Consider the following 24,169-nt stretch of genomic DNA (forward strand, 5'->3'; position numbering starts at 1 on the left):
GTACCACTGAACCTTACGACTATAACAAGTGCAATTGTTACTGATAAAGATTGCACACGTATGAGGTTTGATTTCGTTACAATAGAAATGATGACGAACTACAGATAAAAATCATTTCGTAAGGTGCTCCACGTACCTGACACTCCTTTGTAAGTCTATGTTCGATCACTTTTTAATTTCAATTATAACGTTCACCGATCTTGTTTTCGACCTACATACCATAATAAAACGATATATAACGATCAGTTAAAACTCAATCGATGCTCCTTCTAATTACCTTATTCAATATTTTCTGTCATCTTTAATGACACGTACCTAACCTAATTCAATTTGACATATGCGTATCATCACAATGAAAATGAAAATTTTGTATTTTTCAAAGGGCTTTTATTACTTTTCAAATAAAATTATAAAAAATGTTGACGGTAAATGTTTTTATTTTGATAGCATAAGTAGAGCAAGAAATATTGAATTTCACTTGATGAATTATATTAAGAAATAGACATAAATATTTTATATAAGTAGCAAAAAGTTTATACAATAATAGTTTTATTCTTCAGTCACAAGAAGACAAACATCATTTTTCAGAAGTTCCATGAAGAATGGCATTTCCTCCGCTAGTTAGTTCTACGCCTCCTCCTTTAGACAATCTAGGGGACTCTGAGGAAGATGAGTTTGGAGATTTTACTACTGGAGGCATAGATGGTAATTACAACATTTTTTAAAAAAATATATAATATATAATAAAATTATACAATATGATATTATAAAAATATATAATGTAATATAAATATATAATATATATAATGTATAATATAAATATATAATGTTATATATATTTCTATTATATATCAACATTTATATTCTAGAATTATCTGTATCATCAGATTCACCGCATAAGCTTGTAACTCCAGTCCAAACACCTTTAACATCTCAACATACTTCACCGAGAGTAAATGGTATTTCAGAAATTCCAGAAAATTCTCAAATAAATGTTGGTCCAAAACCGAATATTACAGAGGACCTTTTAATACTTGAGAAAATAAATGATACTGTAAATGATATTAAATTCGGGACAGAAGTTGAGAAGTTGGATGAAATCATAGGAAATGATAGCAAAAAGAACTTGGGAAACGTGAACAATAATAATAAAGAAATTATTGTAGAGAGAGGGGTTTCTAATGGAGTTAATTTAACCAGCGAAAGCAATAGCTTTGAAGGAAACGAGGGTGAAGCTAATCATTTAGAAAATATAGAACCTTTAAGTCTAGATCTAGGAGATCCGACCGCCGCTCCTGACACGGTACAGTCATTAAACGATGCTTTTTACGATTATGAACAGTTCGAAGATTCACAAAATTGGATTTCCAGTAGCAATACATCTACAGATATTTCGAAAGTAGATTGCTTTAAAATTCAAGACTCTGGAGTCACGTCCAATAATGTAAACAGTTTAAACAAAGACTTCAATGGAGAAAATAAAGAAGATTCGAATTTGGATTCAGAAGATACCATTGTAAAGTCGAAATTAGAAGATAAGTCTGTAGAAAATCTAAATGTATCTATTAAAGAAGATGACTTTTCATTTGAAGCTGACGGTTTGGAATTTGTAAATGTTAAAAATTCAGTATTTTGTAGTCCTATTGAAAATGAGTTGAGCATTAATAACTCAAGTAAGGAGTTTTTTTTAAAAGATCAAATGGAACATGAAATTGTCACAGATCTTCAGTTTTCTGAGATTGAAGATGACCACTACTCTGCAGCACTGCCAGATATTTCCAAGTGTCCGAGCGAAGAATTTAGCGACTTCAAGTATGATTCTATGTTGGAAACTTCAATTGCCAAACTTCAGCCAGAGTTTCCTGACTGTTCCACGGAATCGGGAGAGAACAAAGAAAAAATGCTAGTTCAAGATGACGATTTTGGTGATTTTACAAATTTCTCTGAGCATACGCAATTCGAGAAACTGGATGAAACAAATGTACCTGATAAAAAAAACGAGGAAGATGATTTTGGAGATTTCAATGATTTCGAAACAGCATTCGAGCAGCCTTCAGTAGAACAGTCGCAAATTAGTTTAAAAGAGTCAATTTGTCAAATAGAAAATAAAAGCGTGAGTTTTTTTTATATTTATCTTCTTTGAATCAACTACTAGAAACTTGCATAAATTTTCTTTAGGCTGCTAACAAAATAGAGGACATAATAACTACTATGTTTTCAATGGACTCTGAGCAATGTGAAATTGAGATACAGCCATTGATAAGTGAGGTGGACGAAGTCTGGCAAAGTATTAAAAATGTTGAGGAAACGAATGCTTTGACGTACCAATGGACAAACAGTTCCAGCAACAATGTATTGCTAAACTCTCTTGGTATTGATTCTCGTAATATCGTGAGTAACATTTGCTTGTATAGAATGGTACAATCGATCGAAGATTAAATTTAAGAACTCGCAGTTATTCGGGCCGAGATGGAACCCGAATGTTCCAAGATTTGCTGCGAATCTTGGCTTTACTCCGTTAGAGCCAATCAAAGCCACAACTGATCCTCAACCAGTTGCTTTGTCGAATATCAGCAAATCCCAAGCTTCAACTAATTCAGAAGTAAGTTTTTAAATACAATACTCTTCGGATAAGCTATTACATTTTTCCCCAGTTAAGATTTCATGGAATCTTGTTATTGGTGACAATTAGAAGTAGTAAACTTCCAATTAGGTTTTCATAAAATTATTATTAAATAGTTTCTGGAATTCTTTTGATTATTTAAATATTATTCTACTAATAATTAATAATATTGCACACAGTATATTTGATCATAATTAATATTGACATAATTTTATTAGGAAGTACCTGCTGCTCAATTCGATTGGAATAGTTCTGGGCTTGTTAATCCCTTAGAAGCTAGTAAGTATTCAGACCAATGTATGTTCATGTTACAATTTCATTAGTTTTATTTTGCTACCACAATATCAGATATTCTTTAATAAACAAATAAAGAAATACCTCACATTTTAGTGTAAAAATATGTAATTGCTTTATTCACTTTGCATTTGCAATTATGTTTTGTATAAAGTGTGCTAATTACTGGGAATATTCTTTGATAAATCGTGTAATCTAGGTGGTGGGTTATCTGCTCTTCTACCTCTGGACTTTTTGTGTCCCTTCGATCCTCTACTAACATCCCACAACTCCACCAATTCTGAATCCTATCGTCGACCAAGTAGCGCAAGGAATCCTATTAATCATCGTAAGTCTTAGGCTTGTATTTGTATAGCCAGAACACACAGACACATTAGATTGTTTTCCTGCATGCTTCTACTCTATCGTAATACACATCTATATTCAAAATCACCGCTTTCAAATGAAATCTTTTACAAAACAACAGATATCCCAGAAGTAAATGTAAATCGGGAACGATGCAATTCAGTGTCAAAAGTGGAGACGATAGATTCTCTGGAGAATGATATCACGAAGTCACAGAATACGAAACGTTCACAATCTTCGAAAATGATCGAACCTTTGCCTGTTCCACGTGCACCAGAATGGAAGAGGAAAACTGATCTCGACTCAGGACATAAACAGAAGAGCACAATTATTCAAAGAGGCATTCCAATGGAGAAACAATGTCTACCAACAGAAAAGCAGTTTCTATCAATTGATAAACAGTACACGAGCGAAAAACAATTCGTGTCGGTTGAGAGATCGTTTCCGTCAAGTGACAAACAGTATTCATCAGCGGAGAAATCGACGACGGGAGACGTTTACCGTGGCAAGCCTATGACCAAGAGATCCGGATCCGAGCACGTAGTAATGGACAGATTCGGTCGGGTAATGCCGATTCAGCCAGAAACAGCGAGGATATTGAACCGTTTACCGGATCTTTCGTTCCTCAGCGCTAGAACTCTGATGCTCGATCGGGAACACAAACAGCTCGCCTGCGAAATGGGTGTTATAAGTCGTAAAATGCCTGGCTGAGTAACGTCGGTCTGAGCGCGAGTTTGAAAGGTCACAACATTCGATAGATCTCACTCTGTCCCGTGGACAAATTGATGAGACGTAGAAACCAAGGAGAAAAGACGTTCCGCTAACCTTTCAAACCCGCGCTTGGGCCGACCTTTGATCCTAACCTATATTTTCCCCCTGAAAAAAGAAGAAAAAAAAGCACTGACTGATAAAGTATTCTGTATTCTTTATTCAGGAAGGTAAAAAAGAGATATGGGATATGCGAGACGATGGATGTTTATTTTCCGTTCATAGAAAGGAGCTATTCCACAATACAGATTTTCTATCATTTTTGCATGATAAAATGGCGGTGTAGAACCTTATTACTTTGTTCACGAAATGGAGTCATAATATTTTATCATTTAAGATGTGATCATTTCCAGATCTCTAGATACTTCCGAGTATTAGTAACGAAAACATCACTCATAGTATGTAATACACAGCTTTTGTACGTTATTTCTTTTAACTCAGGTATGGATATCTCTTGACCTTTCTCCTTGCTTCTTTATTTTTTGCTCTCAGATGTGGACCAATATATGTATACTTTAAAATAGCTTGTAAAATATGATTAGGCAGTATGATTATACATATAGTATGATTAAATTTAAATTTCTGATATTTCTAACCATATCTGTTTTAGATAATAAAAGAACTCTTGCATTGATATATGGTAGAGTTCTTATTAGAGATAATTCATATTTCTGTTTCCAACTTTGCTTTTTAATTATGGTATAGTTTGTTGATATAATATGTGTTGCTAATTAGTTATTTACGTGCTTGTGAGCTTCGTAAGCAGTATGTACTTAATCTTTTATACGTACTGACTCTGTTCCGTGAACAGGTGCAAAAGTAAGTAAGTTAGTGGTGCAGCCAGAAATTGTTAATGGAGGCATACAACGATGTCACAAGTTAGTTTCATGGTTAATCAAGAAAGAAATTATTATTTTGAGAAAAAATATTTTTCAATTTTGTGTTCAATTATGCCTCTGTAAAAATTATACTTTATATACGCATTTTTATTTCGTAAAGCATATTAAAAATATACGTATTCTTTATCCATGTGAAAAGAGGATAATATGTGAATATAACGAACGAAGAATTAACCGAACTATTAACAATTGTTATTTCAGTGAAGTTTGTACTACCTGACCGCACCACAGTTACAGATAGTTAGTGATATCGAATATTCGATACTCGAGTTAAGACTTACTACCAATACTACGTTCAGAGGGAATTGTCATGAACATACTTGGCGTTCAAAAGTGACTTAACAAATAATAACAATAAGATATCGTAGGTGAATATAAAAGTACTCGTGAGAAACTTAATAGGGGGTGCTTATACCTTTGACATTTGATAACTATTATTTTTCGTAGACTGAATGTTCATACTATAGTATAATGATTTAAAGCCCAACTAGGTATTCTATTATTAGCAAGGAGAGGATTAATCTTGAGTGGAAGATTTGAAAGGAATTGAGGCGATTATGGGCGATTTATATAATAGATATATTATATATTTTATTTATAATTCTATTATCAAAGAAAATGTCCAAGGTGTTAAGCAAATGGTATATTCTAATTGTAAAAATGTTAAAACGTTAAAACGTTATTAATTTTATCTAATTGTGTTTTAATATTATATCATAGGTATTATAATTACTCTGTCATAAGTATTTATTATCTAATTACATTTGTTTTATGTTCTGTGCACACAGTTAATTTGTTAAATTAATATATGAAAAAATATGGTGATATGGTGATATTTACAATCTTTTGTTTTTTAATAATCGCTTCTGTAATCATTCAGTGTTGCTGAAAATCTTCTACGCAAGAACAATGTTCTCTTATATACAGGATAGATCAGAGGGAAAGCCTGTGTCATTGAATTGGTACTAGTCTTAAAACTTACACATAGAATATAGAAATACTTTACTCTTATTTCTACTGTGTCAATAAAAACTCTTATTTTTATTTTATTAGCCGTATTGAATCAATACCAAATATTCTATTAACCACTGTTTGAAAATGATGCTAACATAAATATGTATACTCACACATGTTACTTTAAAGTGCATATACACACATTCATGGCTCAAGGGGCACCTATATAGTATAGAATATAATAGATTCTTTTCTTTTTTTTTGTTCTATGAAAAGTTCAGGAAAATTACTAATTTGCCAGTGGAATCATGCCCATCGTTATACACGTCAGGCGTAGTCGTGCGCCGACTGGTACGGACAGGTACCAAATGCCACAAGGTCACGACTCGTGTGCCCGCATACATGAAGGAAGAGAGTTAACGCGAGAAGAAGAGAGAAACCTTTTATTGTGCGGCTCACTGTTGCGCCGGCAAGGTGCGCAACCAATGAACAGCAAAATAACAGGTGAAAGAACATATACGTCGCACTATGAGAGATGTGTGCTCTTAGCAGGAATGAATTTTTATGAACTCGCATTCAAAGAGTAGCTTAAACAAATACTTGCAACATACATTATCCAAAAAGAACTGAAGAATACGACAAAATAAATATAATACGGAAGATGTACTCAAAATTACTGATTACTTTCCCAGTAATGATTGGTCTCACTACTAGTTGCAACAGTCAGAATTGCTAGTGTATTACTAGTCAGCCAGGAATATTTTTTTATAAGAGGCTGGTGCCATAATATATGAAGAAGATAAATTTGAAGTTATATATAGAATATCTAAACAGGATATTGCCACAATTAGGTTAAGACTCTGGACAGAGTAAAAGTCATGAATCAGGTTGAATTAAAAATTTGCTAAGGTCACGTTAATGTGCATTCTAGCACATTTTGTGCTATGTAGGTTACCTGGATGACAAATTATGTAAGATTAGCATGACTAAAATATTTAATATTTAATAAAAATATAGTGTACAAAAATTTAATAAAAATACAGCACGAGATGTATTAATTTTAAGGAATATTAAAGTCTTCGATGAAGATTAAAATGTATTAAGAGACTAGCGAATAATGTATTAGGAAATGTATTAAAAGACCAGCGATGTGCGGTATAATTCTATGAAGAGGAAGTGGAGAGATGTGGTATTTCCATGTGACTGGACAATAGAAAAGGTCGGGCATGTCTTGTGGTATTTGCTTTGACTAATAAATGCGTTTGCGAGAAAACGCAGGAGTCGGCAACGTGTCGTTCTCTCGAGCGGCACCACCGGGCACGGGTGGCACGAGTTCACGCTATACAATTTCATTCACAAACAGTGTACGTAAAGACAAATTGCAGGTTTCCCTCTCGAACACATGCCACTCCCAATTAATTCCTCCGCTACGTAGTTGATCCTCGTTTTTACTTGCAGATACTGAGATATTTGATCGCATACTTTTCCACTTCTATCATCCCTTAAATCTTTTTCAATCGAATATTAGACGGAGACTAATATTTATATAATAATAATATTTTATTAGAATAATAGTATTTTATTATTATTTTATTATAATATTTTAATATTTTAATAATAATATTATATTATTTTATTAATATTACAAATTTTTGTAATTTTCTTCCAATTGGAAAATCTGTTTTTAAAATATTATAAAAATATTTAGAAAATTTAAATACTACTTGCAAAAATTTGTTATTGTAGAAAAGTATAGGCAGGTTGGGTCATTTGGTCAATAAATGCGTTTCCGTACAAAAGAATTCAAAGAATGGATGCAGGTTTCAGATCTGTTAAGATCTATAGATGAAGTCAAGAGAGGTCTGAGGGACGATATTACCTGAGCTCAGGTAAATTCCTTCTGTTTACATTCGTTCTCTGCAACTTTTTTTTCGAAGGACAGGAAAACGAATCTTAAAAATGAAACACAATAAAGCTATCAATAAATTTTATATTATACGAAATGCAATATATTAAAATAATTAATAAGTTATTTTTTAAAAAATTCCACTCCCTTGACACGTATGAAGGATGTATGGTTTAAGAAGAATGATCTTTAGGTACAGTGGCTCGTGAAAGTATTCTCACACTTTTTATGAACATATTACATGTTATACGAACCATTTAAAAATTTCATTAGCGTTGTAATGGTAATAGCACTCAACTATCGTGATTATATTGTTCAAATTTGAAATGATTCTAAAAACGTATACGGAAGTTGCAAGATATTTGACAGCATATATTTCGTAGAGGTTACAAAAGTATTTAAGCAAATAGTTATTTAAAGTATTAGTAAATCACAGACATTAGTGAGACTATTTTTTATGTTTATTACATGCTTAAGGTGACTATTCTTATTCTATTTATCTTACAATTTTTATATCTATTTTCAGATTGGATTCAAATTTTGTCAATATGATCATGGGAGTCTTACCTCATTACAGTGTTCAGGAAATTTCAAAATGTTTTATATAACACGTACAATATAAGCATCAAAGTTTTCTGTGGCAAGTGTACGAATATTTGTTGCATTCCACTTTATGCATAGAGGAAATCGATCGTTTAAGTCGACTGCTAATCGATTATTTCCAATGATCGCCTTTTACGCCGTATTTAATATCCATGTCACAGCGTTCACAGGTATTCGCTAGTTAAATCCTATCTTAGTGGAGGATTTGTCACACGTGGTCCTTAGAGCCCTTTCACGCGCATGCGCGGTGACATCAGTCTCGAGCCCCTGTAATCGGCGCGTGTACACGCTTCGAAGTTAGTCGTTCGCTGACCGCGGCCGCGTTGATGTTGCGCGTGGGAGCCATGAACTGAACCCGAGAGTAGCTCGTGCTCTTTTCGCGTTCTTTTTTTTTTCTTTTCCTTCGTCTTCCTTCCTGTACCAAGGGACCGTATTTGCTTTTCGTCTCGAGAAGAGCACGCACGCGCAACAGATAGTTTCTGCAACATCTGCTAACAAGTGTATTTTACAATCAACGTTTCTTAACCCTCAGAAAAGAACTTACAAAATTATCGCAAGTTCTGCGTTTCGAACATTCTTCGTTATCTCGTACAAAACACGTTCTTCGCCCACTATTCACATTGTTTTGTATATTTCCTGATTTAAAGTGTATTTAATAAAGTACAGTTTCGACTCGAGTCGAACGGTGTAACATTGTAAGAATCTTGGTGCCGGCAGAACAGTGGAGACAAAAATTGTGAGAAGTGTGCGGTGAGCAGGACTGTGCGATGGCAGTGGCTGCGGGGCCACGCCGGCCACGCACGCTCCTCTTCGGTGGTAAATATTCTTCCGGGAATACTTTTGGGACGAAGAACCTGTGGTCGGTCCTCGATGGGCTTTCACTGATCTTAGTCTTAGCCGGTGTCGCACAGGTTGCCGCCCTCAGGATGGGTAAGTGAATCTCCATTTCTTGGATGGTTACTTCACATTATTTACTTCTAGGGAAAAAACTGCTCGCGATGGTATCCCAATTAACACGTTCAATGTGGGGAAGTATTTTTACAATTACTATCTTTCAGAATGATGACCAGAAAAGATATTTTTTAGTTAGTTCTACTTAAAAAGTGGCTAGAACACATTAGATTTAGATTGTTGAGAAATACCTAAGAAAAGATGATATCGATATATGTGTCGACATCGTATTGAACATGTTAATTTCTTGCCTCGCAGTTTCATGACATAATAGCAGTGTCTCAGCATCACAGATTAGATTCATCTGGTCAACTTTGTAGACAATTCCAATAAATTCGAGCGAGAGATATAATGAAACGACGTGAATGCTATATTATTCTCGTAAGATTTTCTATCTAAGCCACGTGTCCCACCCAGTGGGACCCATATTATAAACCCATATTATAAATACAGCTCGAATGGAGAGCTCAATGGAGAATATGAGGCGCACACGACATTAAATCTGTTAAATAAACGTTAATCTATTATAGTCTGCAAAATAGTATCAGTTTCGAAATTTTGTAACATTATATATAGGAAAGTTGTCTTGGGTCGTAATCATAATCCGTGCCGTGATTGTCATTTAATATTATAAGGCAAGGGGTAAAATTCGTTCAATTTTTATACGAAATTGCACAGCAACCTGTTTGCGATCACGAGCGTCTGCGCATACATACCGCGCATAGATCGATGTTTTTCAATATGAATCCTTGCGACTTCGAAAGGAACCGTTAAAACGTTCGATGACAGCTATCGAGTTTCCACGCATGTAGTTTTACTATTTTCAGAATAGTAGAATGATTATTGAATAGCAGCTTATTTTAGTCTTGAATTTAGCCTAATGAAATGATTTTTGTTTGGTCTTATGAATCATGTTTTTATTTCTTCTTTTTTATCTTATTGAACGTTGCATGGTAACAATTGCGTGCACAAAAAGCACAAATAGCTAACCTATCAACTATTATCGTTTATTACCATTCTGCGAAGTTTCATGTTTAATTATCAATTCTACAAAGTCAAATATACGTACACACTCTCGTTGGCCTTTGTTCCGTTGGATGAATGAAGATCTGTTTGCTTTGATGCGCAAGAAATAATTGAATCCCTTCTTTTTTTTCTCTCGTATGTGGTTTAATTTATATCTCTCTGTCGCATGGTTTTATGGTTGAATATCTTAGAAGTTTCTTAGAACCACATAGTTGATACGCAATCGATTAATTGAATCTCTAGTTTTCTTTTAACATAACCCAGGTTAATAAATCTTTTAGGATGATAAAAGTTAGATAAATTTCATGGATTAAAAAAATTGTCAACAATGTGAATGATTTAGATAAGAGATAACATTTCAGAAAATGGTGTGCAAATACAATGTAATATTTTGCAAAAATTAAATATTATGGTGTGATGTGTATATTTCAATTTATCGTGGCTCCCGCAAAGTGTGCAAAATATAGAGGATTCGCGTGGCAATCAACATGTTAAAATAATCTCGTTCTCTTTTCATATGTGTATGAAAAATATCCCGAAGGATGACAAACAATTGATAATGCGAGAAAAGAGCTGATTACTGTGAATGAGGATGCTAAAAAAATTATAGGGTGACGCAACCGCTGATGACCTCAAAATTACTTTTATGACCCCTTTCAAGGCCATTATTACTCTCGATATTGAAACGTCTTTTAATTTTCGAAAAACGTGTATTTATTTATTGTTTGTGCTTTAATTAATTAATTAACAACAAATCTACTTAAATACAATTGTACAGAAAGAAGTTTTTTAGATTGTTCAAACAACCTATTTTCATCTTATGCATATTCTTTTATAATTTTTGAATTTCTGGTTTTAAATGGAGTTGGTTGGTTGCAGCGGCGTGAAATTTTAGAAATGGTTAGAGTGGCCATTCTCGATCTAATTCTGGTTCTGTTACAAATGCTATACCGTCGAGATTGCGGTCGTTTTTGCATCGAGGCATCTCCGGCCACTGCTTTCTCTGCTCCCCGCTAGGTGTACGACTTATCGCATGTGCTTTTCCTCGGGCGTCCGACTTTTTAAAAATCCCACCTCGCATGAGAATGCAGTTAACGAATCGAGTTGAATTTACCGTTAACCCCGTTGCTGCCGCGACTTTTGTTCAATGTAACGCGATTCTAATCCCTAAACTGCGAAAAGTCACTGGAATTTCGAAATCATTGAAACCATCGAATCTTCGTTTATTAAATATGATTCGGAGAATTATAAAGGCAAAACTAAGAATTTGCAAAGTAAAGGTATTTTAATCTTCAGAGAAGAGTTAGTTACTGGAATTTTGAAATCACTGAAACCATCGAACCTTCTTTCGAATCTTCACTTGCTGAATACAGTTCGAAAAACTATATAAATCAAAATAGAAATTCAAGGGATAGGCAAATTAAGGATACTCAAATTCATGTTTTGTCACATAACCTCAACTTGTACATTTTATTGTACGAATGAAAAAAAATATCTGGACATGTTTTTTTATATCTAGAGTGAATTTATGATCAAATTAAGACGCAGAGAAAAAAGCGCTTGTATTTTGGATACAAAAACAAAGAACTTTGCGCGTTTTATTGCGCGCGGATATGGAATGATATATATATATATATATATATATATATATATATATATATATATATATATATATATATATATATATACATATATATGAGAGGAAAAGGAAGAAGATAAATAATGACCTCGAGATTCGAAGGTAGTTTTCTGTGAAAGGTAAAATGTACAAGTTGACCTTTCCGGGTAGCAGAAGTTAAATTTAGCAGTATTGCCGGTCCTGTTTCTGTCCAAGCACAATGCGATTAATAAAAGTGCAGCAGAACAATTCAATCGTTAAAAATTATGAAAATTTTTATTATGAGATGTACAAAACAGATTTTTTATGTGCACAGCGCATACGCATATTTATGCTTGGTCAACGAAAAATGACAGTTATTCGGCACAAGTTGTTACACCATCTGGTCACATGAAACTCGAAGAAAATGCAAACGGATGTAGAACAGGCAAATATTTGTAATGCGGTTTTATTTTTCTTAACAAACATTGCTTATGAATATTAAAATGTCTTATCAGCTGAGAAATAACATGTTTTGCAATACACAATTGCTCAGAAAAGTAATTTGCGCAATTGCAAAATTTCTTTATAAATATATCATCCGTATTATACAATACATTTTGAAATTTCATTAGCGTTCTACTGAGATATGATCATCATGATTATATTGGTAAAATTTACAAATATATGTATGTACATGGAGTTACAAGATATCGACCCAAATAATATAGGAGGATCAAATTAGTTCCTAAAATTTAATAACATGGAATATTTGAAAAAAGATGAGCAAAGACAAGTAGATAAATATGTAGTACGTAACACTCGTAATATGGCGCTAGTGTCGTCACGCATGAAGGTTTTCTATGGAGAGCATTTGTATACTTCCCTAAGCCACTGTATGCGTGAAATCTTAAAAGAGGAGTGGGTCGTCCGCCAAACTGTCTTGGACGTTTCGACGCGTTTTCTTATCCTCTAATCCGTCCGGAAGGCAACGAACACAGTCCGATGATCGTTGCCGCAAACGAAATAAACACAGATGAATGCTGTGTGGCCACGCAATCTTTACGAAACCGGTTCCACTTGTAGCCTTAGTTTGCGTGTAAACTGATCGTGATTTTTTTGAGAACCGAACGACGTGCTAGTTCTACACAAGCTCCTCCGTTTCTATTCGACGATTTCACGTGAAATTTTTTCACCAAACCGTAAAATATAGCTGTATGATTTCAACAGACAAATTGAGATTATTATAAATTAGTAATTACTTATTTCAAACGACAACGGAAAGATCTCGAGATTTTGAAATGCTATTCTACCGGTGAGGTTTTTCTTCCTTTTCGGATTTTTCTTTCCTTCCTTGGATTGATTATATCTAATTAGATTTTATTAAGTACTCACTTGAACGATCGAATGATCGATACGATCGAGGGCTACCGTGACGCGCTGCATCTAATGCGCCATTCGCACAGGTCCAAGTTTTGTGGAGAGAGAAAAACCGGTTTTTCGAACTCGTAGTAAACACGACGAAGGAGAATGCTCCGAATTCTCGAGGACTCCCATACCTTGGGCTTCTTCTAAGCTTTGTTTTATAATGTTTCACGAAAATTTTCCTTCTTAGCAGAGTTATACTCTAAAATCTCGTAATTGACCGCCATCTTGGTCCATCTCCATTTGGTGTCGCTATACATCGTTGTTAGTAAATTGAACTACTTTGCGAATGTACAACGAAAGTTATCATTATTGCTAGATCTTTATTTTATTTTCATTAAATTTGTTAACAATAATAAAGCTGGCTTTACATTAGTCCAGTCGCTGGATCAAACGATTATATTTCAGTTGATTGACTAGAAATCGATCAATGTTTACATTCTTGAAGTGTTAAATTAGATACATTATTACACTTCAGCCAGTACTGGATCTCTATATGTTTCCAGTAATGCTGGGGATGAACAGTCGATTGGAAACTTTCAATACAGTCGTTGGACTGGATTGTTCACTGGAATGACGGTACTGTACTGAAATGAAAATACTGTCCACGTTATTCTTGTTACGATTCGATGCTGGATTGGATCACTGGACTGGAAAGTTACTGAACCAATGTAATCTCAGTTTAATTAAGTACAAGGCTCTATATGCATAAGAACCCTGTAGAAATATTCTATGTAGAGTCAAGGACAAAACATAAGTGGATAGATAGTGGAAGTATGAATGAACTTTAATCGAACTAGTACTAATATTATATATTTAAGTTTTATTTATTATATTATAATACATACATTATTTAGTAAAAAATCGCAATTAATATTTATATGAACAAGCTGTATTTAACGAAACTTCATTCAGACTTACATTCTTTTTTTCCTTTTATACTTATTTTTATTTATGGTAAATGATAAGACGAAGTACGAACTTGTAAATTGGTATAATATTCGTTCGGTTCGTTAGATTTCTTCTAGGAAAAAAAAATCCTTCTCTGTTGCTTCTGCAAATGAGCAAAAAAAGTATCGGTCTACATACATATGTAGATCTACCGCGCCTACCGGAACCGATAACACATTGGTGCGAATCGTGGATTTAAATGCCCCAGCCTTGAGAGGTTAAACGTCAATTTCGAATAAATGATAAATGATAAATCGGCTGAGGTCAGTTGAAAACCTTTGTAGCCAGATAATTGAATTTAAAGATCAATGAAAAGTGTATCACTACATTAGAACGTCTTAATCGTACACTTGTCTAACATATTTCTATAGGTTAAATCGTTACTTTAATTAAAACTTTCTTTTATGGTTTTTGAAATTAAATTCCAATTATGAAGAAACGTGATGTATGCATGGGATTGTGTTTTGTATTCCAGAAGATCAGTGAACTACCCAAAGACCCGAAAATATGAAAAAAGATCCGTATAGTCGTGTATCTGAGTAACTCGATCCCGTTTTGTATGATCGCCATATTGTATTTCAACACGCACCACGAAACGAACGTATATATCTTTCCGTGTTCTGGGAAGCGAATTAACGGTAGCTGGACCAACAGATTTTTCAACTGAAATTTTAATAACACTTTAAAAGATGAAGTCTAGCGACTATAATATATCTAATTAAAATTTTGGTATTTTCGTATCCAATTTTGGTAACTGCAACACCGTGAAATATATAAATAATATATATAATAAAATTTTCAAAAAAATTGCACATTATTCAATTTCAGCAATTAGACCACCGCCAAATAGAGTTTATAATTGGTATGTTTCACGATTATTAATCAAGATTATTATTGACAAGGTTTATTTTTTATTTCTAGACAACGGAATACTTTTTTAAAATCTTAATGACCAGATATACATATCACCCTGACATATTGAACTTAAAATAGTGTTATTCTCTCGTTTACGTCAATTACATTGAAATTTTACAATGCAATATTATTTACTAGATAAGCATTAGACAAGCGTCTATTAATATAGTGATTTTGCGTTGTATCACCAAGAGAGAATAAATACGTAAGTACGTTTTATCTTTCTAGAAAATGCGCCAATCGTATTCCAGTAACGTAATGACTGTGACACATAAGCATTTCCAAACAAGAATTGAACTCGTCCCCAACAGACGAAACGCAGTGCGTTTAATATCATCTTCATTATAAAAGTAATAGATGAGACACGATGCATGTGACTTCAGTTTCGTTAAAAATATAATAGATGAAACGCGATGCGTTTAATTTTGTTTTCACAATGAAAATAATGATCAAAATTAAATACATTTTTCTTCATTCATATACTATCGTACAAAGATTAAGATTAAAGCGAGGTATGTATCTACAACAGAGGAGGAACTTTCTCCTTCTTTGGAAGAAGAAGGAAGGAATTAGAGCTTACAAACTCAGACAACTCTCGAGTGCAAGGTGCTTGGGTTTCATCGACCCACTGATTCGTGCTACTTCTTTTTCTCGTGCTAATAACTGCACGCGCATCGTGCACGAGCATCTACCAGCCTGGATAACAATAAAATACGAATAGCACGCAATACCAGTTAATAAATCACTGGCTAAGAAACATCCTTCATTAATGTAAAATACTCTTATTTAAATTATGTTTAATTAGACCAATAGAAATCTTTAATTAGCCTTTCAAATAATTCCTTTTTCAGAATCAGACCAAACGAGTGCTTTTTGTTCTAGATACCTTTTATTTTTGCTGCAAAATAAACTGGCATTTTCTAATCAAATAATTCAGCCGAGGTTCTTCAGCGATCGTGAATTTAATGATTTTCCATCGATGTACCGCTATCCTCTTGTGTATTCAGGAAACATCGTTTCCTTTGACCTCAAAGAAAAAAACGAAGCGCGTCTAAGTTGGGACGCTAGTACATTTAGATTAGTGAAAATATTTTTTAGAAATCCCTAGAAAGGATTTTGTGATACTTCCTTCTTCTGTTTTATTTTTAATAACCTTCAGTTATACGTTTCGCGTATAGGTTGTGTCACATATAAACGACTACTTGATTGAATAGATGTTTGAAGCTACTACAATCAGTTCATTCTTCAATATATACTTAAACTATATGCATACGATTTCTATGTCGTAAAAGCCGTTACTACCAGTCGTAGTCATAAAGTATCGGTAACTGTCGATAGCCGGTTAATAATAATCGTAACAGTGAGCATTATATGAATCTAGGTTTTAATAATATTCGTCCGAATCATTAATCAAGTTTTCAAGTTTTCAAGTAATCAAAAATTCAATTATTCTTTTGGAAGCTTGACTTCTTTATGATTAGACAAAAGTATTAGGTATAGGGAATATAAGAAATTATGGATACATAGAATATGTAAATAACAAAAATATAACATGTATAGGGAATATTTATTTTAGATACTGTACAGGTATGTTGGTAATATCATATATTCTACGTATTCATAATTGTTTGTATTTTCTATATTTATTATTTCTACCTAAATTTCTCAGAGAGTAATTTCTAAATACTACTAAATACTGCCCTATTTTTCTAGGGATCTTTATTAGGGAAATTAATTGTATAGTGAATTGTAAAATTGTAAATGACGATTGGTAAAAGTGGGTGCGAAATTTAACTGTGGCATAGCACGCTCCTCTAATATTTAATGCATAGACGTTGCTACTAGTAGTATAGATGTATATGTGTATATGGCATGTGCGAAGCCATAACGATTATATTTGCTTTAGCGTTTTTTTTTTCGAGCCTTTCCAGTTCACGGTCGATGGACTGTGTGAACTTGTGACAGGTTCTTCGTATTAAAGCGGATCAAGTTTAACATTTTCGAGAGAATTTATAAAGACCGCAATTATTGTTCATTATGAAAAAGTCGGCTCTGTTTAAGTCTCGTATTTTTACCAACAATAAAACGCTTAAATCGGTATATGGCTATGCTCTCAGCCGTGTAAAGTGTGCCATTGCGAATTACTCTCCACTCTGGGTAAAAACTAAGAGTTCGAGAAATTTATTCAGTGAAATGGTGTTGTTTAGTATCTCCGTACCCATAAAAAATTGATTATACCCCAAAGTCACTTCTTGTAAGATTTTTACATTTTAGGAGCTGTTTTATTGAAATCCAAAAATGGAGGCCCATATGAAATGTTTTTCAAATAAAACCTAGTTTCTTTAAAACATCATATATCTCATCAAAATAAAATCCACATGATTCAATGTACTTTCCCAATGAATTATTTCACTTAATTCTTCTAGATTTATGAAAATTGCCATTTCTAAAATCCAACAATATTTAATGAAATTATTATTATTAAATTTAAAAAAATTTGCTTTTAACCCCCTTCATCTATCAGTGGTAATCTTTCCAAATTTAAAACAATAACAAAATTTGGATATTTTTATTATAAAACCTATGACCCAATAACATTGTTAATTAATACAATTTATGAACACGAATGTCGTATCAAGTGTCTTTATTTTCAATGTATGTAACAATTGATTAGAGCACAATATTGACGATACTGCCCCATCAAATTAAAAATTCTGAGCATTGAAGTTTTATATGAATTAATCTAACCTATTTGTGTGTAATATTTAGATATAATTTAGATGCAATGAAGTCTCGTTATGGAGGACTGTCGCGGTGATTTCGTGGCAACTCGCGCAGGAAATGTTTCGTAGCGAAGCTGTCGTAGGCGAAATATCCTGGCCGATACCTACGGAGCCGAGCCAGGTTGGCAGGTTTGAGGCTGGCAGGTAAAGTCGGTAGGCGGATCGAGGTTCATTGACCTCGGCCTAGCGGCCGACCGGATAGCGGGACCATGCCTCCCCGATTCTACGTTCTCCTTCTGCCTTCTCTACACCTTCCTTCCTTTCCTTCTCTTTCTCTCCGTCTTTGTTTCTTTGTTTCTATGTCCCTGGTGCACGGTTCGCGTGTTGCGATATCGGCCTCGCGATTGCCGGTCTTTCGGAAACCGGTGAGAGAGGTTAACTCTCGTAAGACGATCTCCGACGATGTTTTTGTGTCTTATAAGAAACTCGTCATGGTATATAATTGAAACCACTGCACAGATGATCCCACGTGAAATAGCGAGACGAATTTGTGGAACGAAGTTTTTTCGTCGGCAATGCGTTTTCGAATAGACGGCATTTAAAAATTCAGGCTATGTGCGCGTACAGTCGATTATTGATCACCAGTCGCGCATCGCGCGCCCATTTCGAAACATAATTTCCGCGGGAACGATAAATTAAAAGAAAAATTGTATTCTACACCTATGATCGATGTTTTTTTACATAGCTACGTTACTTGGAATGATAATACTTACGTACTTCGATATTTATGGGCATACGGTAATTAAGCAGAACGTTCAATTACAGTAAATGCATTCTTATCTGAACGAGTAACCGATCAATTAAAGCCAAGCTAAATGATAAATCGGTGATTAGTGCATGTTATATATAATTGATGGATAGGTTATGCGCGCGATAAGTAAGTAAATACAAGGTTGAATGAACGATTGAATAAGTGCACAGACAAAGAGGATAAAAGTACAGGAGATCCCATTGATTCGTCCACAGGTCGATCGCGTGGGAAACTGCAACTTTCACCCATGGGATTATGAGAGAGCTCGGATCTAGCGATTCTGGAGTGCCGTTGACTGAATTGCAATTCTTAATGTCAGCATGCAAAGCTAGTATGCCTCGACCAGTTGATTTATCTATTATTTTCTCTTTATGTCAACTTTCAGTATACTATTGTGTATATATATATATATGTATTGCATACAACGCATACATGCGATTATTCTTGGAACACTTGAGTGTTTATCCTCATCGTCCGCTAATTGAACTCAACTTTGACGATTTAATAACCGTCACGATTCAATTTCATTCGTTAACCTAGCCCCACACGGTATAACAGTTGCGTGAAAAGGATAAAATAGGAAGAAACGATAGTACGTGAAAAGGTGACAAAGTCGATAATGTAGAATAGCTTCGGATATCTCCGTTTGGCGCGCCTTGTGTTTCGTTTTGTACTCTGAGCCGAACTTTCACGATAATGGCGACTGTCATGGAAGAATTATCCTAAAATTTATCTTTTTTTTGGCCTTGCTGAAAAGAAAATAGCTCGTGATCGTTATCATATTTATCTACAAAAATGATGACTTTAAAAGCTTTAGACTGAAAAATCGTACAGTAAAAAGGGACAGGGGTAGCTATCATAGAACTTAACCAGAGTCATCGTAAATGTGAATTGTGGCGGACGACCTGGAAACCTTTAGGAAGGCGCATCGAGCCACGATCGAAGAATATCAACGAGAAAGAATGCGAATGCCGGGCCTCGCGTTGTCTATTCAAGATTCTTGGCTTTTCTTTCCTCGACCCTAGAGACTCCATTGGATCACTCCTTCTTTCTAATTTACGAGTAACCATGTTTTTCAAAAGTCTACTGCAATCGCATATTCTACTACAGTACTCTGTAATATAATACCAATGTATATATGTTGTATAATTACAGAAAAGTATTACAATATATATTACTATATTACATTAAAAATATTTACATTGGTATCATCATACGTTTCAATATATTGATTATAATAATGCTGCTATACTAACTTAACACTAACATTACCGGGTCAAATGAACGGTTTCAAAATTTAATTTGAAATTGTACATTCATTGTTATTTCTTTTGTTCATCTAACTTTATATATATATATAATATAATACACTATAATACAATACTATAGTATATACCAGCATATTGCATTTGAAGTATTTATACTATTTTATTATATCATAATTTTAATGAATGATAAGCTACTGATGAATAGACGAACAGAAATGATTAGTGAAAACCTAATCCCAATCTTATTAGTTTATTAGAAAGAAATTGATTTAATCGTATCAGGCTAGAGAATAGGTTGCATTGTGCAGTTTATATTTTAGCGAGGAGAAACGCGCGGTGCACATCGAAGGCTGACGATGTCGGCTTTATAAAGCGGAATCGGCTCTAACGAAAGGAAGTGCACCGCGGTGCGCTATGATGGTTGAAATTGGAACGGGCATACAATAAACCCTCATTGCTTGAAACAAAGCCATCTCGAGAGTTTGTCCGTGTTCTTTTTTATCCACAACGATTATTATCGATAATACAGAACCCCTTATGCAACCACTGCAACTGAAATATTAGAAATCATTCACGTAATGCTGTATGCTGTTCAATAATATCTTAGAACTAATTATGGAACTTATTAATAATTTACAGAATTAATAAAAAAAAAAACAAGTCTAACCCTTAACTGGTATCATTGGGTCAGTGGAGACTATAGCAATCTAAGATTAGATTATTTATTTTTGGGAATTTTTGATTTAATTTAACTTCATTTAATTTAATATACAATAAAATTAAATAATTTAGATTCTGACGACCTGACATAAGTTATCATAGTTGTCCATAACCTAATGATACTGTTCGAAGGCAAACAAAAATTTAAGTAGTTTAATGGTATAAATAATGTGATAAAAGGAATTAGAAAAATATTGTTTTTGTAGGATCTTTATTGGGAAATTTTCATTAAGGTTAGGTTATGCTGATGAATAGACGTTGGTCTAGTATTACAAGCCGAAAGTTCTGAGTGAATTGAGCAAGTCGGATCAACGAACGATGGCGACTGGTAGGCAATCGAGACGCACGTAAATAGGTGTGCCATTCAACCGTTCGACTCATACCTACTGTACTTGTAGTACGTGTCTACAAGGCCACGGAGAGACGAATGTTCGATTAATACCGCGGGTGAAGGGAGCTTCTTTAAGCACCGTTCACAATATTCTATTTGCTACGCGACCACTTTTCAACCCCTCGGGTCATTTCTTATATTTATTATCCACTTTAACCTATACACTTGAGAAAGAAACGAGTTGTAAATAGATGGTTGATTATGAGGCATTTATATGTTTTTGTGAACATAACTAAAGAAATGGAATTTAAATAGAAGTTTACTTCGTTTACCAAGTATTGTAATAAATACTCTACTTTGGATAGCATACATATTTTGACGCCTTTAAATTTCCCATGAATGTATGAAAATCCATAACGTAGTTATAAATATCACAAAATATTTATCATCTCTTACGTATTAACCTCAAAAATAATTAAGTACAGAGTTTCAATTTTTGACTGTTCTTTCAATCGTGTAAAAATTAAAAATCCCTACTGTAAATAAATAGATTTCACATAGGACGACACCTATGTAAAAACCCATGAAGTTCGACAAAATTGTTTGTCGCCCTCATAAGGGAATGCTTTATTTAAAATGATTAAAATTGTGGATTTTCATGGATTTATGGGAAATTTTAAGATGCAGAAATGCACATAGTACATACAGTATAAGTACTCACTGTAATATGTAGTGGGCGAAACAAATTTTTGTATAAACATCATTTTTTTTTATTACGTACAAAAATATAAATTTGCATAAAGCACCGGCTCCCTAGAAACAACAATCGAGTTGAATAAGTTACTTTGAATATAGTGAATTTAATTAATCTAGGGAAAGTAATTCTCTCCATGGATACCTGAAAGTTTCGAAAACAGCGCCAAATACAGGCGCGACGTACGAAAGTATTGAGTCAAGTAAGAACTATTGTTTCGTTTTTATCTTTGTTTCTTTCGAGGTAAAAAGGTTAGCGATAGTTTTATAAAAGGATCGCATGACCATAAACGCTACGGGTAGTGGGAAAAACAAATTTGATGCCATTTAAAGGCATGCTTTCTATGAAACCTTATAAAATGTCCATTTACTAAATATTACTTAAAGTACAGTATCAAAATACCTTCAAGAGAAAAGATAAACTCTAACTCCTAACTCTATCCTAAAATACATATAAATTAAATTTGGTTTAACTTCTAGGGGAAAAATTTGTATTACTTAACCTATACAATGTCATGTGTCAAGTTAATTTTTTATGTACATATAAAATTCCATTGTAGATTTAAAATATTTTTTCAACTCATTGTATAAATTAAAAATAATTAAAAGTAGTGATTAATATTCATTACTTCAATCTGCATAAAAATTTACGATTCGGTCCGATAAACAACGCATGCTTTGAACTTAATCGTAAAGTTTAAATGACAATTGCGAATCCTCTGTGTTTAGTGACCTTTTTCAATAGAATGATTTAGGGTATTTGAAGAAAACACAGAATACTTGTAAAACGTTTTAGGTATTTGACAAAGAATATCAATCGTGTAACAGATGGAAATTGAAGATTGAGTAACCAATTTATCTCTTAAATAATTTTGAACACGTAATCTTATTAGTATCGACGCTGAGGGCGATTGCATCAGTGGAGAAGACAGTGCAGCGTGGCATGGAATTAAGGTTGAACGTTCGCACCTTGTTTCAATATTCGATATATGTATATATATTTCGGGTCATCGTTCTCTTTCTTTCTTTGTTTGGTCATGAGGAATCTAGATTGGACGACATAACCAGGACAAGGCTGTATTTATCGGTCATCCGTTATATGACACGTCAAGATTCTTTGATTCCGTCGTAGACGCAAATTACCGGCTATTAAGCCGGCATTATGTTCCACCTTTTTTTACAGTCGATGTCTCGCGAACTCTTTTCACGGCTGAAGTCACGAAAAAATAGCGGAGAGCTGACTTGAAACAATAAAAGATATTACATTTGGTACCCATTGTATAATAATAACCTCGATTATTTATTACGAATTTAAATAACTCATAATATGGCGCTTACATTATGAAAAAAAGATTTAAAAAGAACTTTCGTCGCACGAATATCATGTTTTTGGTATGTATACTATAGTTTTGGTAAGACTTTAAATATTGGACTCGTTCATATTAGGAAGGAAGAATGCAACTGGCCAGCAACAAGTCTCCATGTGAGCAATTAAAGATTAAGACAGATTCCTGACACCAACTTCGCCATGTTAAAAAAAGTAGATCATGACCGGAGTTACTTCTGCCTTAATTTAATTACCACACCATAGATGTACTTGTACGTGTCTTAGAAATAAAACCATGGAAGCTACATATATTGTAATTGTAAACCGTCTTAATAGCGCTTCTATAGATCGTACTCGCAATGTTACAAGATTAGCCCTGAGTAATTAGACGCCTGGCTATATGTGTTCACATCAGACAGCCGGTGAAAGTGATTTCTAATCATTGAGACGTGTAAAAGTCAGACGTGTAAAAACAGTCTACTTTACGACTGTAGCATTGGTACAATGAATGCTTTATGTGTCCAGCTGACCGCTCTAGCATGGACTCTGATAAACATAAAATCTCATTTGTGCCAGACAATTGAATAATTGTTCCCTCGAGGACGACTAACCGATGAGCTTGACAATTACGGGATACCTTGATTGAATTTATCTATTTTCACGCAGGTCGTAAACACAGAACCATGGAATCTCGGATAGGAAGGAAAGAAATATTAGAAAAGTTATTAGATACTTCAAATCTACTGTGAAAGCGGAATTATATAGAATAATAATGATTAATAGGATAATAAGGAATTATATAGGGAAAAATTTGGAAATGTAAGAAAAGCTGCTAGATATTTACAATTTTCTTTAAAAAAATAATTATCGAATTTTGATCCATGTTTCTATGGATGATGGCTTTTATCCTTCTAATTTTAGTCAGCTTTGAAAATGATGATCCCAGGGTTCTAATTTTCGAAAATTTGTTGGTAATTTT

The 24,169-nt window shown here is 33.8% G+C and overlaps 2 protein-coding genes across 5 annotated transcripts in view; both read left to right on the plus strand.

The window, feature by feature from the left end:
* The first annotated feature begins 12 nt into the window (after positions 1–12).
* On the plus strand, positions 13–6,834 carry LOC117214479 (aftiphilin). 4 transcript variants are annotated; one of them, XM_033460621.1, is made up of 8 exons: positions 13–149; positions 589–705; positions 870–2,113; positions 2,179–2,391; positions 2,447–2,602; positions 2,842–2,902; positions 3,117–3,245; positions 3,384–5,978. In XM_033460621.1, exons 2-8 carry the CDS (start codon positions 603–605, stop codon positions 3,971–3,973), a joined length of 2,496 nt encoding a protein of 831 aa, XP_033316512.1. In that variant the 5' UTR covers positions 13–149; positions 589–602; the 3' UTR covers positions 3,974–5,978. The 4 variants fall into 4 exon arrangements, with proteins under 4 accessions (XP_033316512.1, XP_033316513.1, XP_033316515.1 ...); XM_033460622.1 differs by having other exon boundaries at positions 2,456–2,602; XM_033460624.1 differs by lacking the exons at positions 3,117–3,245; positions 3,384–5,978 and adding an exon at positions 6,160–6,834.
* Positions 6,835–8,683: 1,849 nt separating this feature from the next.
* The window catches only part of LOC117214316 (low-density lipoprotein receptor-related protein 2), a 38,798-nt gene continuing 23,312 nt past the window's right edge, over positions 8,684–24,169 (plus strand). The window contains exon 1 of the mRNA XM_033460315.1: positions 8,684–9,322. Within this exon, the coding sequence (XP_033316206.1) occupies positions 9,160–9,322 (163 nt within the window). The 5' untranslated portion in view covers positions 8,684–9,159. The remainder of the gene's footprint in view (positions 9,323–24,169) is intronic.

The sequence above is a fragment of the Bombus bifarius genome, unplaced genomic scaffold (assembly GCF_011952205.1).
Source record: "Bombus bifarius isolate JDL3187 unplaced genomic scaffold, Bbif_JDL3187 scf7180000009200, whole genome shotgun sequence".
In the NCBI taxonomy this organism is placed as follows: Eukaryota; Metazoa; Arthropoda; class Insecta; order Hymenoptera; family Apidae; genus Bombus; species Bombus bifarius.